This window comes from Diospyros lotus, chromosome 9 (genome assembly GCF_014633365.1).
Source record: "Diospyros lotus cultivar Yz01 chromosome 9, ASM1463336v1, whole genome shotgun sequence".
In the NCBI taxonomy this organism is placed as follows: domain Eukaryota; kingdom Viridiplantae; phylum Streptophyta; class Magnoliopsida; order Ericales; family Ebenaceae; genus Diospyros; species Diospyros lotus.
The window spans coordinates 3,418,927-3,436,381 of record NC_068346.1 but is presented as its reverse complement, the minus strand read 5'-3'; the positions used below and the strand labels follow the sequence as shown (position 1 = coordinate 3,436,381).

General features: G+C 36.8%; 2 protein-coding genes across 2 annotated transcripts in view; both read right to left on the bottom strand.

Moving 5' to 3' along the window:
* Window positions 1–201: 201 nt before the first annotated feature.
* On the bottom strand, window positions 202–1,982 carry LOC127809419 (protein ASPARTIC PROTEASE IN GUARD CELL 2). Its single transcript, XM_052348180.1, has one exon. It carries the CDS (start codon window positions 1,899–1,901, stop codon window positions 393–395), a length of 1,509 nt encoding a protein of 502 aa, XP_052204140.1. The 5' UTR covers window positions 1,902–1,982; the 3' UTR covers window positions 202–392.
* Window positions 1,983–6,405: 4,423 nt separating this feature from the next.
* The window catches only part of LOC127809932 (probable protein arginine N-methyltransferase 6), a 28,072-nt gene continuing 17,022 nt past the window's right edge, over window positions 6,406–17,455 (bottom strand). Inside the window, exons 5-13 of the mRNA XM_052349112.1 lie at window positions 16,799–16,864; window positions 16,305–16,373; window positions 16,080–16,157; window positions 15,775–15,853; window positions 11,418–11,512; window positions 10,557–10,641; window positions 9,303–9,508; window positions 7,034–7,152; window positions 6,406–6,945 (exon numbers count right to left, since the gene is read on the bottom strand). Of these exons, the coding sequence (XP_052205072.1) occupies window positions 6,903–6,945; window positions 7,034–7,152; window positions 9,303–9,508; window positions 10,557–10,641; window positions 11,418–11,512; window positions 15,775–15,853; window positions 16,080–16,157; window positions 16,305–16,373; window positions 16,799–16,864 (840 nt within the window). The 3' untranslated portion in view covers window positions 6,406–6,902. The remainder of the gene's footprint in view (window positions 6,946–7,033; window positions 7,153–9,302; window positions 9,509–10,556; window positions 10,642–11,417; window positions 11,513–15,774; window positions 15,854–16,079; window positions 16,158–16,304; window positions 16,374–16,798; window positions 16,865–17,455) is intronic.

Here is a 17,455-nt window from a genome sequence, read left to right as displayed (position 1 = left end):
TCCCCTCTTCTCTTTCCTTTCTTGTCTTCTCTTCTCTTCTCTTCTCTGCAACCAAACTTAGCTTAGCTCAGCTCATACAAATATGACTACTTGGTTTCCATCACTAACAATTAATTAATTAATTAATTAATTGCACAATAAACACCCACAATATATGGCACCGCCTAGCTCTAGCTGAATTACTACTATTAGCAACACAAATTATAACTGTACTATAATAATATTTGAATACGGTAACTTACTAGTAATATAACAACAAAATTCACACCCCCACCCCAATGGTACCTCCCAACTCTCACTTTTTCTTTTCTCAATTTCACATCTCATCTCATCTCATCTCATCTCATCTCAATATATTTATATATATATAAATATATTTTAAATAAAAATTATTAACAGACATTGGGTCCAAATCCCGCAAATCCATTCGCCCCATCGAACGAAATCTGAATGCCTTCCTGCTGGATGTTCCCTATTATGGAGAGCCCAGATGGAGACGCCGCGAATGCAAAGCAAAACGTTCCCGCCTCGTCCACCGGAATCAAGAAATTCCGGGCCGGAAGTGTCAGTATGGGCCCTCCCGTAAAGTAGAACGACACGGTCGGTACCCGAACCGACACGAACCCGTTCAGATCGTAGCACGTGTCGAATATCGACACCCCCGACGCCGTCCGCGGCAAGCTCGCCGTCTGGCTCACGAATGCGTCCCGGAATGCCCCGTACGCCGCCACCGGAAACCTGGTCACTGCCGTCCCGGTGTCCATCACCACGCCTCCGTCACCCGTTTCTGTCAGCCGGAAAAGGTCTTCGGGTATGGGCAGCCGGACGCCTCCGACGCCCAGACCCGCCAGCCCGATGAAGTAGAAACTGGGTGCCCGCGGGTTGCTGAGCAGCGGCACCCAGGCGGCGCCAACGGGCAAGGCTCCCTGCCCGAAGTCCAAGGAACCGGTGGAACTGGTGCCCCGGCTCACCAGGCAGTAGCTGAATGCGCCGCCTGTTTGGCCGCCGAGCTGGCCCACGAAAGACAGGGAGCCGCCTCCGAGGCCCAACAATCCGGCGGCGCCGACGAACATGCCCTGGTTCCGATGACCGCAGCCGATGGCCACGTTCCGCACCGCCGTCCGGCCGAAGGTGAGGGTTTCGAGGGCCAGCGTGCCTTTGGTGTAGGAGCCGTCTCCATAGAGGACCTCGTACCGGCAGCGACCCTCGTGGCAGCCGGAGTTCTCAAGGCGATCGCAGACGGCGGAGCTGCAGGAGACGCCGGCGAAGGAGGCGGAGTTGGCTGGATCGAAGACCGGGTCGGACTGGCGGTAACACTGGTTGCAGGGTTGGCACTGAACCCAAACAATGTCGCTGCCGGAGTCGATGACCATGTATTGGCTCCTCGGCGGACTGCCAACCCCAATCCGAACGAAGTACTCTCCGCTGCCTTGCTCCATGCCCGATACCACCTCCGACCCGAAATCTGCCACCTTATACTCATGGCCGCCGCCGCCGCCAGTAGCCTCTAGGCGGCGAATCAAGGCGGCCACCCTTGTGGCGTCCCTTCTGATGCGCTGCTTAAAACGGTGGTGATAATTATCGTGAGTGGAATTCGCAGCAGCTGCAGCAATAAGCGAGATGAACTTGTCCCTGTGAACAAGCTTCAGCTCCCCCTTGCGGGCCTCCTTGTCGGCTTCGGGCTTGGCTTCAAATTCGAAGAGTTGATGGTATTCATTTGGTTGGATGAGTTGGGTTCCGGCAAGAACATCCTTGACGTTCAGGTGCTGGAAATTGGGGTACAGCGTTGCAGAGGCATTACTTGCAGGAGGTTTCGTGGCGGTGGCGGTGGCGAAGAAGAGCTGTAGCAGTAGTAGCACCGCCGCCATGGCTAGAATTTGTAATGAGCTTGGAGTTGCCATTAATTTTATCTGTGATTTAGGGTTAAATTCTCAAGAGTCGAGTGCTGATGGTTTGTGGGGGATGGTAGATGGTGGCAACTGGCAATGGCCATGGGGTATTTATTTGCTTTGGGCTTTGGGACGAGAAGAAGACAGGATGATTCAAAAGTGCAATTTTTTAAAATATTATATTTTTTTAAATTATTTAATAAACTATTACATCTCTTTTTAACTCACGTGCGAATGTTGAAACTCAAGTCTTTTGATGAATCACATTGTTTAATTTATTTCAATTTCTCTCCTTACTCTTCATTTTATTACACTTATTACTCAAAGCTTTAATAAATTTTTCAATTTTTTTTATCAAAAATTGCATGTTTTATTGTTTGTTGCTACTGTTAGTAGCAAGTTTGAAATTTTTTTAAAATTTACCCAAATAAAAGTGTAGGAAAAACTCTATAATGACAAAAATCAGAACGAATTGAACTTGTTACTAAAAATAGCATATTTTATTATATCTTATTACTCTCAATAATGAGTTTGACTCATCAAAAAATTTGCATTCAAACGTGATATATCGAGTTAAAAGTAGTGTAATAATTTGTTAAGTAAATTTAAGTTTTTTTTAAATTACTATTATGGTAATTCTATAATAAGATGTGATATGCTATCTGACAAACATGTAAGAAAAAAGAAATAGGACCAATACTTTCATTTTAAGTTTGTTTATTCGAGACAAATATTATATTATTCGATACAAATAATATAATATTCTAGATTTTATAATACGTGATGCCTTTATTTTCGAAATACATTGCTTTTCCTTTAGTTATATATTATATATATATATATTTGTTATATGGAACCTTTAGTCCCTTGTTTATACATCCTTATCTTATATATTATTACATTGACTCCCCTCAATTTTATATTATATCATTTAGATATTTATATTTAAAAAAAGAATATTGTAGCGGTGCCCTTACTATTTCTAGAGTCTCTCCTCCCCAACACCCCCCCACCCCCTTTTTCCTTGTCTTTTTCTCGTGTCTGGAATTGGGTGGGGACCACAGAGACCACATAGATTATAGCACTATAGCTGAGTGGAGACTAGACTACATGCCAAACATACCCTTAGTATCAAACAAAGTGAAAAAAGCATAAATAAATAAATAATCAAAACAAAACATAACAAAGAACAACAAAGATGGATTAATATAAATAAAAAAATAAATTGAAGGATTGACGGAGAGATTAGATATTTGTTAGTTCTATTAGGATTATAGAAGGAAAAACCTATGATCTATTGAATTTTTAACTATTATTTTCTCTTTATACATATATATTAATATACTCAAAGAACGATACTTATTTTTCAAGTTATCGTTTATCTTAGAGATTCATTTGGATCTAGCTTGATCTACAAAAAGAGTTTATCATAGACCTAAAAAAAAGTCAATTTTATTCCGAATTAAACCACATAAACCTATAATAAAATTAAGAAATAAAGTTAATCTCGATTTGAGATTATGTCTTACAATACAGTCTCATGAAATTAAAAATATCATAAAAAAATATAAAGACCAAATATTTAAGACCTACCCTTTCTCCTAAACCTTGTTATGATGTTGGTCTTTGGAGACAAATTCGATCTCTTCAAGTCTGTTTAGGATGAACTATTCTAAAACACCAATTAATAAAAAGATCTAATTCTAATAGGCAAATGATCATCTTTAGACTACTACTGTAAATAAAAGATGTAGCAAGCAGGGCAACAACCATTTTGAACCAGTCTCAAACTATCTCCAGCATTAGAATGTTTTTCTGAGTTGACCATGGAACAGTCTCATCATTCCATTTTTGTGGAAGATCTTTCCCAACACCTAAAGCACGCAGTTTTCTAGCCAATTGATACATTTTTCTTTATATATATAATATATCTTATTAGCTCCTAACTGGGTGGAGCTGCTTCAGCTCAGTATCTGTTTTCATGCACTGTAATTTATAAATACACATACACATACATATATATATGTATATGTATATATATATAATATGAAGTCATAATGCACTTTGCACTAGTATTACCAATCCATAGCATTTGCCAAGCTAGCTAGCCTTTCCAAAACATAAGATTGGGGAAGCTGGCTTTTCATATATATATATATATGCTGTCCAAAGTAGTAACCTTTTCTTTGCCTTTATACAAATCAAAGTTACCATCTTTTTGTAACCCAAAGTACATCTATATATAGACTACATATAGTAATCATCAATTCATCCGCAGCTCTTACTACAAAGAAAGTACTGCCCACTACACCCTTATATTTAATTCATCACACAGTGCACGAGTTCTTGTATCCATGCACAACGATCTACACACAACATATATATATATATATATCATCACCCCCCATGTTGATCTTTTCTTCGTTTGAGCATGAATAATATATGATTGATGCATGTGCACAATGAAACACATTAACATCACATACCATATCTATCTATATATACATTCTTCTCTAACTAACATGCATATATATATATATATGTACAACAATATACGTGCTGTTGGAGACTGGTTCAGTAACTTTGAGTATCAATATCGTTCATGCCATGTCCTACACATGGTCTTTTTCTTTTTCCTTTCTTACTTAGTACATACCGTATTGATGCATATATACATATATATATATATATATATGAAATGGGTTTATTTCATCTCTGTCTCTGTTGTTCATCAATCCACCACCATGCATGCATGCATGCATTATGTTTAGTTAATTAATTAATTGATCGTCAGGCTGAAGCTAACCATTAACACTCTTCTTCCGATCTAAATTGCTCTGCAATAATTGGTTTAGTTTACTATATTTTGTTATGTGCATGGCAGATTGCTTATCTTCAACAAAGTCAAGTCTCTTTTGTAGCTCCACTTTCTAAGCTCCTTCTAAATATTAAAATTTCAACTAAAATATGTGGGAAACCCACCTAACCTTTTCCTCTTAATCAGTGACTAATTAAGATTAGTTTAAAAGTAAGCATTATCACACCAAATCTACTTTCTTTCTTTCTTTTCTTTTCTTTTCTTTTTTTTTTGGTTTTTAGTTAGAGGACGATAATGACGGCATACAAAGCTCATTGATCTTTCAACACTATCAATGGGTAGTCGAAGCATATGTTGTTTGGTTTTGGCCATATGCTTGCGCTTGGTTGATCAAGGGTTAGGTATATATAATCTAATTAAAACCAAATCCATCCAATTGGATTGCAAACAAATGAATCAACATTTATTGGCTTCTAATTAAAGCTTGAATAAGACTGTGATGTGATTCTCTTGATCAAAAGCTTGAATTAACTATTCCCAGAAGGATGGATCCATTGGCCCAACAATTCAGAGAAAAAGAAAACTCAAAAAGCAAGCATTAATATTAAGATTGGTAGGTAGTGAGGTTGGATTAATGGAGAATTTAAGTGGAAGCATATGTTTCCACTAATCCAAGAACATGACAAGAATGAATGAGCTAGCTATAGCTAGTGGTTAATCATGCATAATAATAATAATAACAATGATAATGAAATATATGAGGGAGGGCATGCAGGCACGCGAGAAGAGAAGAATAATTAAGATCTGGAGAGTGATATTAATCAAATGGGTAGAAGCATTAAATACGACAAAATTAAGGAGGAGGAGAAGAAGAAACAAAATGGATTACATAGAAAATTACAAGTGGAAGTGCCACAATGAGAAAAAGGAAACTAAACTACAACATCCCCCTCTTAAGACTACGTAAGATGGAAATATTACATTTATATATATATATGTTGTGTTGTGTGCACAGCACCACTGCCTAATAATTGAGCCATTATTACCACCTTATATAAAGTTAGTTTTATTTATTTTTAATGACATTAATACCATCGTTCCTCCTGCAGTTAATTATATTTTTGTAAGGCATGTACGTACGATTGATAATCTAGGCAGGCAAATTAATATAATGAATTAATCCTATGGTGCTAGCTAGCAAGCATTGTTACTTGACCACCCATACAATCCAATTCAACCTTATAGTTCATCAATATTAAAGGCTTTTTACTAAAAATCTGCCTCTACATAATGGCATCCTACGACTATTCATCATACTTGATAGCCAACAGCCTAAAACAATACGTCCTACTCATACAGCTTGGCTTCCACCAACATATATGCTGCGTATATATAAGAACCATGTAATGACAAATTAACTTGGGATTATTCCCCGCTAACCACAGACAATGCGCCATTAAGAATATTTGTTATATATGTCGTATTGGAATCTATTGGTTAGATCCTGCTGCTGACGAAACTAGGATCTGTTAATTACTTTCTATTTGAATGATTGCTACAGGTATTATATGTCAAATCAAAGTGAATTATGTTGCATTTTCTTGATGTGATGGTGCTCATAACTTTATGGTTTATTTATTATTCATTTCTAAGGGTAAACAATGTTTAGATACGAAAGATCAATTAAAAGTGCCACAATTTATGTGCATCCAAAATTAATGTCCTATTAGATTAAAAAAATGAAAGCATAAGTCTTTTTGCTAATGAAGGTCAACATTAATTCCCCTAAACAGACTTTGAATCTTAAATATCAGCTAGGAATGGAATACAACTTCAAACGGAACATTATGGCACTCTATCGAAACACAGGCGTGGTTGACAACATGATGTGCCTAAACCAATGCGCCTATGCATATATATATATATATATATAATTATCAACTAGTTTAACCATATATAATCGCTTCTTCCCCAGGCTTCATCATCATCAAGTAAAAAGCCATGGAAAAGGCCAATTAGTTCACCCACTGCAACTGTTGCACTTCAATCCAACTCTAGCCAAAAGTCCTGCTGCAGAAGCGTAACCCTGATTTGAGCCCAGTAATCTCATTGGTAATTGGTAATTGAGCCCAGTTCTCTCATTCAACTCTTTTTAAGTTAAACAACCACCGTAATGTGGAGATTCTTTTACAGGATCATCGCATCACCGACTCTTTCACAAATGAACGACCACCCGATCTGCACAAGCAAAGATCGTATTAAGGATATTTGCTAATTTGCTTATAGAAAGGACCAAATACGGAGAGGTTATAACATTGTCACGCACGCATATTCAAGATGAATATTCATGAATCGAGCGTTTTCTTTGCTTTGTGATAATGTTAAGGATCCTTCAATGACTTGATCTTGCTCCACCTCTATGGGATCATAAAAGTAGATCAATGTCTGCCAAAAAGAGTGGGAAAAAGAACTGTCAACTAGGAGAGACAAGAAAGGAAATAAAGCAAGATATATTCAGTATGCTATTGATCTTATTCCGGGCTTTACTGCTTAATCTACCAGTCTATCCTATAAAAATCCTAGTAAGAATGATGAACTCAGAAGGCAAGTAGAAGAGTTACTAGCTAAGAGACATGTTCATCAGAGCTGAAGTCCTTATGCAGTCCCCCTGCTTTGCTTATTACACCAAAGGAGGGCGGTTCGTGGTGTATGTGTTGATAGCCAAGCAATCAACAAGGTTACAGTAGACTGCTTGAAGTTCCTCATTTTGAGGGGTCAACTGGTGGGTAATCAGAGGAAGCCGGGGGGGACTCTTTGGAAATAGTGGATATGATTAATGATTTGAAACAACTGGAAACTCTCTACAACCTTGCTATTTCCTGCACATAATATACCATACAGAAACTGTTGCAACTCTGGCCAATCTTGGGTTTAAATGGTGGAGAAAATTTTATTTGGAATCTTCTCGTGTAATTCAGTTTTTTACTGAGTGCTCTCTTCCCTGGATGGCGGTGGATCATGTAATTGGGTCCCAAAACGCAGGTCTTATTGAGAGTGTTCTAATTCCATTTGACATATATAATCATTCTGCCCAATAAGCTCTACTTGGCCACAAGCAACGGTTCCGCTGTGACAAGGTTGAAGCTGAGGTGGATCATTTTTTATTTTTTTTATTTTTCAGGTAAATGGAATGCGGATCATTGTTTTGATACATGTATTTCAATTCAAAGTTGTGTGAGACTATTTTTACGTACTACAAAAGTTGGGCAGCAAGCAACCTGCTTGATCCCTCATTCCTTTTCTCTCAAGGGGTATGGTTGCCGAGAGGATGAACAAAGTAGTCAGGTAGAATATTGAATTTTTATTTGACCAGTTTGAGTTTCAGTATATATGTGCTATTGTGGAATTGGAAAATTTTGTTAACATCTTACAACTTGCTCATGAATTGCTATCCAGAGATCTTTCAATTGATGGATTCAGTCTAATGTTGAATGAAATGCAAGAAAATATCTCTTGTTTTCATTGGAATTATTAGAGATTCAGTTTTGGGTAATGGGAAGGACTTGCAAAAGATTTCTGGCCACATAGTTGATTCAGACATGCATAAGGTTGGACGTTTCCCAATCAGCTCCAGCAGCTGCCACTGAAAATACATAATAGGCTCTTTGAGTTTATTGGTCAACATCCTGTAACTGCCATTGTCAGAGTATACTTGGATTCACAGACCAAGAATTCAAAAGGCTAGATTGTGACTTTTATGACAGATCATGCGTTTAACTCAACAATGCCGAGTTTTCTCAAACCGGGGAGAAATAATGAAGGACGTCGGAAGCAATCTCTAAAGAATATAAAAAGCATTTTGGATGAATAAAGGCCCTCCTAGAAGCCTTTTTAGGCTTAATTTTGAAATTTTATGCATTCAGGTTTTTTTTTTTTTTTTGGGTCATTTTGCATAATGTTTCCTAAAGTCTTTTGGGTAACTCTAATGTTGTGTTAGGGTTTTATTGATGGTGTTTAGGTTTTATTTGTAGTCTTTTCCTAGTATTATAATTGATAGTTTTTTATTTTGTTTAATTTTTTAATCCGAAAAGGATTTCATCTTCTTATTTTCCTAACCCGACTTCCAGCCTTGTTCTCAGCCCCTAAATTTCATGTTTTCAACCATATTTTACCCTTAAATTGCTCACCAACCTATTACATATCAAAACCCTAGCCTCTTCCACAATTTTCCCTAGCCTTCTAACCCTAAACAAGCCTCCAATCACTAGGTATTCTCGGGATACCAGATCTATCCTACGTCATTACTTACACTTAAAGAAGATCTAGCCAGTCAACATTTATTAACTCTAAATCTGAATTAAAAGAAAGAAAAACATAGCGATCACAGTCTCGATGTAATGCCCATAACTTCTATGCCTTAAGAACGTCAACTAGGCCCACTGTCAAGATGTTTAGAAGTTGTGAATTATAGGTATAAGTTAACAAGGTTTATCTACTTTCTTTATCTACTACCTTGGAGATGAATCATTTGTATGTAAGTAAATATGCCAGAAAGAACCTTTTATACAGAAGGCACAGGGAAGGGGTACTGATACCTGTTGCCAATGTGTTGGAGGATCCTCAGGTGCAGTAGAAAGCACAAGAGTTTCATTTGGATTTGCGCGTTTCTTCCTCTGACTACAATCAGAAGGATGATCATTAAGAGATTCCATTGCTGAAGATTGAGCATTATTGTCAGTGGGGAATATTGCAGAGCTGCTGAATTCAACGTCAAACCAGAAAGCAAATCCATGAAATGGAGCTGGAAGAAAGAGGAAAGGAAAGTATTGAAGAATGTTACCCCAAAATTTTAACAGAAACCCATATTGTAAACATTATAAAGGGGTAAATAACATTGCTGATCCTTGGACTTTATGCTTTGTAATAAATTAGTCATTGTACTTTAATTTGTCCTATAATAACCATTAAACTTTTAATCTTGTTACAATTTAGTCAAAACATTATAATGTGGTAGATACATAAAATAAAGAAAAAGATAAATAAAAAACACAGAGTAGCGATTGCCAGCAGCAGCTGCCACTGGTAATCACTACTACGGACCCAGTGGTGGAAGAACCCATCGCTAGATTCCTTCTTCTTTGTTGGCAATCCCTAGGTTTCCTTCCAAGTTGCTTTTCCTTTAATTTCTCAAAAAAATTCTCACCAAAATCAAAGAGATTGTTCTCTTTGCCTACCAAAAGTTTACTGCAAATTTCATATATATGTGAAATTATGTATGTATATATATTTGTGCAGAATCTTCAAAATGTTAAGTGATGGCCACTGGCAACGGTTGCTTCTTTGTTTTTATTTTTCTTTATTTTATATACCTGCAATGTGGTAATTTTTTCTTGAAGTTCAACAGAATTTTTAAAGAGGGACAAAATTGTATCAAGACCAAAAGTTTAGTGGTTGTTATAAGACAAATTGAAGTATAAGGACTATTTTGTTACAGATCATAAAGTTGAGGGACCAACTATGTTATTTACCTTGGGAAGCATTGCAGCTTAGCAGAAGGACATATCTCAATGAAAATATTTTCTACGTAATAAGATAGCCAAGATTAAAAAAAAAAAAAAAATAGCAACTATGAAAACAAAAAAGAGAGGAAATTGGACATTTAAGAGAGAAGAGCAAGATGTATTGCTAACAGTTGAAAGTTCTTGAAAAAAAATTAATAGAAGTCTAAGGCAAAGTAAAAGGCACTCATTTTTTCTTTTTTGTTTTTTCTTTCATTTTTTTTTTTTTTTGGGGGTGGGGGGGGGGGGGGGGGGGGGGGGAAGAGAGAGAGAGAGAGAGAGAAAATCTACCCCGCATCATTGACTTAAATTTAAACCTTGTTGTAATGGATTCTAACTCATGAGTTGTAATTGTATAGCAGTCCACATGCTTTACCTGTAATCAAGTCAACGATTAATTTAAAAAGCTTAGGACAGGGAAATTTCCACTAAATAGAAGGAAACCAAGCAAACCAATCATCATTTAGTTGCAGGAGTCGCAGAGAACTTCTAGAAAACATGATAACTATAAAACACACAAAGGGGGCCTCAATGCACAAGGCTCCCCACTTTGCGAGGGTCAAGGAGAGGGTAAAGTTTGCATGCAACCCTCCTCTTGCTTTGCAAAAAAGCTGTTTTCACAACTTAAACCTATGACCTCCCCCCCCCCCCCAAAAAAAAAATAAATAAATAAATAAATAAACAAAATAAAATAATGTTTTTGATCCCCCCAACATTAATAAAATAAAGAATGCAATCTCAACCCTAAGTTAAATGACAATCATTTGTTTATGATAACTTAAATGGTGCAAATAGGGCAATTAAGTGCATTTAACATCTGGACCATTCCTTTATTTCATCAGAAGCCACTTAGAATTAGTTACTCTCTCCTGTTCCTGTGTTCCTCCACAATTTGCAATTTCCTTTGACTCCCATACTTACTAATTTCTTATTACAAATGTCCAACAATGATATTTGAACATCTAATTTGCTAGTTGAAATTATTAAATGCCAAAAAAATATCTCAATTCCCATATAGGTTGAGTGGAGAATCTTTAGATGTTCCTCAGATACACCAAAAGTGACCAGTTCTGCAGTTCATATCTGACTCTGTATCTAAGGGAAATTTTAAAATGCAAACAGGTTAATGCAGTGAAAAGCAATAGAGCTTACCACATGCGGCCATGTCAAAACATTTTCACCCGTTATTGTCTCAACAGATGGTTCTTCAAATGCACACTGTTTTGCTAATGGCAACATAGCAGACACTGCAATCAAATAAAATGACAGCTTTCCAATGAAAAGGAGCCCACCAGATAAATTGGCCAAGCAAGGAACAGCTAAAAGCAATAACGAATTCATCAACTCCTCCAGTTAAAAGTCTATAACCTGAAATTAAGTTGCAAAAAGACAACTAATAATTTTAAAAGTTCAACTAACTACAAACTCCACAATAATTTCACTGGCTATGCTTTCAGTATATGATAACTTGACAAGGTGACAATGTAATTAACAGAAACACAAAAATTTTAAAACAGAGAAATAGAAATATCCAAAGCAAAAAAGAAAATGGTCTAGATGACTAGGGGACATGAGGATACTAAATTGATGTGATTAGGAGGTTCCAGACTAGTGAGGCTGACTGTAATGGCATTAAGTTCTAACATTAATGCTACAACAACAAAAGCATATCAGGCCTTTATCTCACTAGCAATAAGAATTCTAGCCTGCTAGTCAATGTTCTAAAACATAGCCTAGGCGGCCGCCTAGGTGCCACCGAGGCGTTAGGTGGCCCCTTGCCACTGCGAATACATGCAAGTCAGCATCCTAGGTGCTGGGCCCAATTAATCGGGCCCAAGCGATGCCTAGCCACCTAAGTCACCTAATTATTTTGAGGACGTCGTTTTGGCCAAAGCACAAAACGACGCCGATCCCCAACCCCCCCCCCCCCCCCCCCTTTCCCTACTTCGCGTGATACTTCAACCTTCTCCTCAAAGAAATCTCTAATTCTCCTCACTCTTCCCCCTTCGCCACTGCCTATAACTATCATCTCTTTCCCACGTCACCACTGCAAGTAAACCCGTTGTCGTTTTCTTCTCTGAATTGTTCCTGCCATCATTCTCTTTTCCGAACCCAACCCAACCCATCTCCTTCATTGTTGTTTTCTTGTACTGTGCAAAGTCTCCAACCCAACACATCATCGTTCTCTTCTTCAAACCCAACCCGCTATCGTCGTTTTGTTTGCAAGTATATATGTCCTACAATCAATAGTGTGTGTGTGTATATATATATATATATATATCTGCAACCAGTCCGATCTCTGATATGTTTATATATATATATATAGGTAAATGTTGCAGGCTTATTCAATTATAGGTGTATATATATAAATTAATGATGTCAGATGAGACTGGGAGTACGGGAGCATCGTTCGGGGCCGCCTCAGTTCTTAAAAACACAGTTTTCCTAGGCCCCATCCTGGACCCGATTAGCACCTAACACATTTTAGAACACTAGTGCTAGTCATTTTTATCTATGGCCTTATCCTGTAAGACCTTTATAAGTAATATTATACCTCAGCATAGTAGTCAAAAGTGCAAGGCACACTAAGGTGTAGGAGTGCTTGGAGCCTAGCTCATTAGGCAAGAGGCATTGTTCTTGCTCGAGTTGATACCGCCTTCAATCTTTGAGGACGACCGGCTCTGATATCAAAATGTTAAAGTCTTGAATCTGAGACTTGAGCAATTCGATAATTATAGTAGCCATAGGAGTTTGAATTGAGAGAAGAGAGAGAATTAGAAAATGAGAGGGAGAATTGAGAGAAAGAATAGAAGGGAAAGAGCTTGGAGAGAAAGAATTATGTCCAATTCATTCATAATTTCCATCCTTAGGCGCCTGATTCCTTTTTATAGGCTGCCTTCAGTTGTAACCTTAAATGTACAAGCGGCCCACAACTATAACCGCTAAGTATAACAATGGCTTATTACATGTGTTTTTCTAGTTACAACTTACAACCTTACCCCTTCTCTACTTATTACAATCATACCCCTGTCCGCCTTTAGGGTTGCGACACACATATGGTTGTCAGCAATTGTTGGCAACCTTGCCTCTCCCTAATCTACACATATATGCACTTATATTGACAAGAAACTAATTCTAGAACAAATCGAGTAAATGAGTTTGAATGACTAGAAAATATAAAAACCTAACAATGTTTTGTTGAGTTTCTCATCACCATCACAAAGGCGCATGAGGCATGCTTTGTGCCTGAGCTTAAGGTGTATGCCTAATGCACCTAGACAACACCTTTTGGATGGCATTGCACCTTGTTATTGACAAGGCACATAAAGCAGCACCTCTATGGCCCTTGCGCTTAGGCACACCTCACAACCAGGGCCGGCTCTGAGATTATAGGGGCCCTAAGCTAAATTTTTTATTAGGCCCTCTACGACTATATTTAAAAATAAAATTAATATAAATAAAAAAATTATTATATAAAATTCACAATATTTCACTTTAAATTTATTTTTTAGTAGTTTTAGATGAAAAATCAATAATTAAACTATTATAATTAATTTGTTCCAATATATGTTTTTCAATAGACATAATCGTCAATCCATTAGTGTAGATTCACAAATAAGAGAGAGATCACAAATATTGAAATATAAACACAAAATTAATTGGTAATTTAAGGGCTAAAAAAAAAAATCAAAAGACATAACTGATAAATCACACAACGGGATGATGAGGACAAAAATGGAATCACCAAAGAGAATGCATAATTATGAAATCAATTGAATTGAACACCTACACCTGTGCAAATTGATGACAGGTGCAGTGATAATGGATGGATAAAAAATTGGGAAGGAGTGGAACTAAGGAAGACGATGGAGTCGCAACTACTGCCAGATGCATGAAAATAGTTGTGATACAATCATATAAGGGGGAGATTGAGATTAATTAAAAATGCGTGGAATAGTTGTGAGGGGATGAGTGCTACTACCAGACGCATAGGAATGGAATTGATTATTAATAAAAAGAAGATGAGAAATTGAGATTAATTAAAAATTATATTGATACTCATGGGATTAATTATTGATAAAAGAAATGTGAGAGATTGAGATTAATTAAAAATTTACAATGGTTTTAAATAGGCATGGCCCCTAACGTCTATTTTATTTTTAAATTTATTCTTTTTAATTAATTTTATTTTATTAATTAATTTAAAATCTAAAAATTAAAATGGGCATGCCCCCTGCTGGCTGAAAATGGGCATGGGCCCTGCCTGGGCATAGGGGCCCTGCCTAGGCAGCCTATGCCCAGGGCCGGTCCTGCTCACAACTATGTACCTAAGTGTCTCCCACTCAATTTTTCTAGCGCACGAAACATCCTCTCTCTCTCTTTTGCCCATTGGAGTCATGGATTTTCCTTCAGGGCTCATTAATTTTAAAAACAGGCAGCAAATATTATTTACTGCTTATTGTAAGCTAACTCTTACTTTATCCTTAAAATCCATTCACAAAATTAAAAAGTTAAAATGATAAAAAAATAATAATAAACAAATAAATAAAAGTAGGATATGAACTTCTCCATTTGCAAAAAAAAAAAATGAACCTTAATGAAATTTTAAAAAATAAATAAAAACACTATTGGTGGCATATGACATAATGAATATTTAAAGAAAATAACTACCAATGACATTTATGATTTTCCTCTCTTTAGGGGCCCAATTATGTTACACATGCAAGACAACCTTTTATTAGCTTGGGTCAGGGGCATGTCCTGCCATGTCCCGCCATATGACTCCACCATTCCATATTCAACGAATCAAGTTCTGTGTAGTGCATGGACATGTGCATTCATGCAGAGAGAGAGAGAGAGAGAGGTGAGAGAGAGAGAGAGAGGTGATGTGCAACGATCTAAATATCCATAGACCACAGCTTTGGATATTACATGTAACTGTTGCTTCATGTGGAAGTATAGTGGTTTTAAAAATAAAACTTTTGAGAGAACCACAAATGTCGGATAATATTGCAGAGCCGCAGCTTCTTTTTTTTACTAAATCAAATATGGCTTCTCATTTCTTTTTTCTTTATATAGAGCCAAACAACCATAAAGGCTAATCAAGGCATTTATAGCAGCTTTGGAATACAAAAAGACTCCGAGAGAATTAATGCTATAAATGCTATATTGGAAAACAAAAAGACACTACTATAAAGCCTTTCATAATACTTTAAATGCTGTGTATAAATGCTTCTAGAAACCACTTTAGATGCAGGATGATATGCTAAAAATCATAAATTATCTCACATAAGTCTAGCTCTCATACAAGCAATTGCATATTGCTTCTCGTGGTGTTAATCATATGAGCTCTAAACAGCCATTCACTCACTTTATGATCAAAATATTCCTGATGTCATGACTCAAGAGGCAGAGATCACATGGGTTCCAGGATTTTCAATGAGCAGACTAGTCTGGCTGTGTTATAGCTATGATGAATATGAAATGCTTTAGTATGATTTGTACTTACTATCAATCCCATACACATTGCGCCAGAAATCAATGCTTTCACGGTATCTGTCAGGATGTGTGATGGGTGCCATGTACAACTGCACAGCAAAGAATAAACATTAGTAAAAAGATCAGTTTAACCCTGCTACTGCAACATTCTAAAACCCAACCAAACAAAGTCCTTCCAAACTAAAAGTCTTTCTAAAATACATGAAAGTGGTCTACTTTATGGTGGGGGGAAAAAAAAAATTTCACCATGGTATTTGTAAATTCCAACTAGAGATCCAAAAGCTCCACAAAACAAGGGGTGAATAAAATCAATACCGTTGCAGTTGAAGGAAGAATAAGACCTCCAGGTTTTAGCCAGCGATCCCGGGCAGTAATAATGCTCCCTAGCATGCTCTGCAAAGTAGTAGAAGCAATTCAAGAAAATAGGAAGGACAATAAAGAAAACAAAAGGTCAATCCAATCATACATATTAAAAACAACATGCGTTACAGCCTAACAATAACTTGGGATACAATCAAGCACAAACATTTCATTAATCACCTCATAAAGAAGCATGTAGCCCATCCACTCTGAAATTATGACATCAACCTCCTCATCAATTTCAACATCCTGTAATGATCAGAGATAGCAACATTAATGCAACATGACATTACCTAGAAACCTGGTTCAGAAGAGAGTAACAGAGCAGAAAACAAACACCATCATAATACCAAGAAACTGGTTTTGAATATTAATTCTACAGCTATAATCATGGGAATATTGTATTCTGATGGACATCAATGCATCAAACAAGGAAAGTTGAAAAGCACATACTTTGTTTCCCACAACCATAGGCAATCCATGGTTTGATTCCATATTTTCGCAAGAATATATATTATATTATTTAACATCTAATCACTGTTTGAGCTGGCTTCATTGAACAGGCAAAGCAAAACCCACAGATGCCGCCTATTGCTCACAAACAAACAGAACATCCATGGACCTTGCTTGCTTAAAGCACAAAAAAACAGGATAGATTATTGAGAGAAGTATACCTCAATTCGTCCATGCAAAACAATGACTCTGTCAGACAGATTATTTGCCTTAACAACTTCATTTGCCTGATTAAAAATTTCAAACAAAAACAAAAAAGAAAGATCAATTCTAAGCGTAAGATTTAAACTCCATTGAACAGTGTCAGTACAAATTTAGTCAATATCTACCACATAATGCATAGGATCATGTCAGTATGTTGACGAAAGTGACTTTAAAGGGAAAGCCATAAAGGAAATTACAGCAAGTGCAGAAAAACAAATTGGAGCCACACACACATATCATTAAACTTTTCTAGCTAAACATCCTTCCAAGAGAGAGATTGACATAGATTGAGAAAGTTATGCAACTGTGCAGTATTTAAAATTGAAAAATATACAAATGCTGACAACAAGCTTACAAATGGATGGGATAACAAACTGGTAAAAATATGGAAATGCATGGTGAAGGAAGAGCACTTTAGTGCCTATTTACAAGAATAAAGTAAATGTTCAAAATTGTGGACATTATCAAGGAATGAAGTTAATGAGCCAAACTAAAACTTTGGGACAAAGTGATTGAGCAAATATTTAGAAGAGAAGCTTAGGAGTTGTTCTCTTTGTATTTCAATTTTGAGTTTTGAGTTTTGAATTCATTTTCAGTTTTGTGTTTTGAGTACT

What these genes read in the sequence shown, in the direction of transcription:
- LOC127809419 (XM_052348180.1), bottom strand. Translation starts at nt 1,901, where the DNA reads ATGGCAACTCCAAGCTCATTACAAATTCTAGCCATGGCGGCGGTGCTA.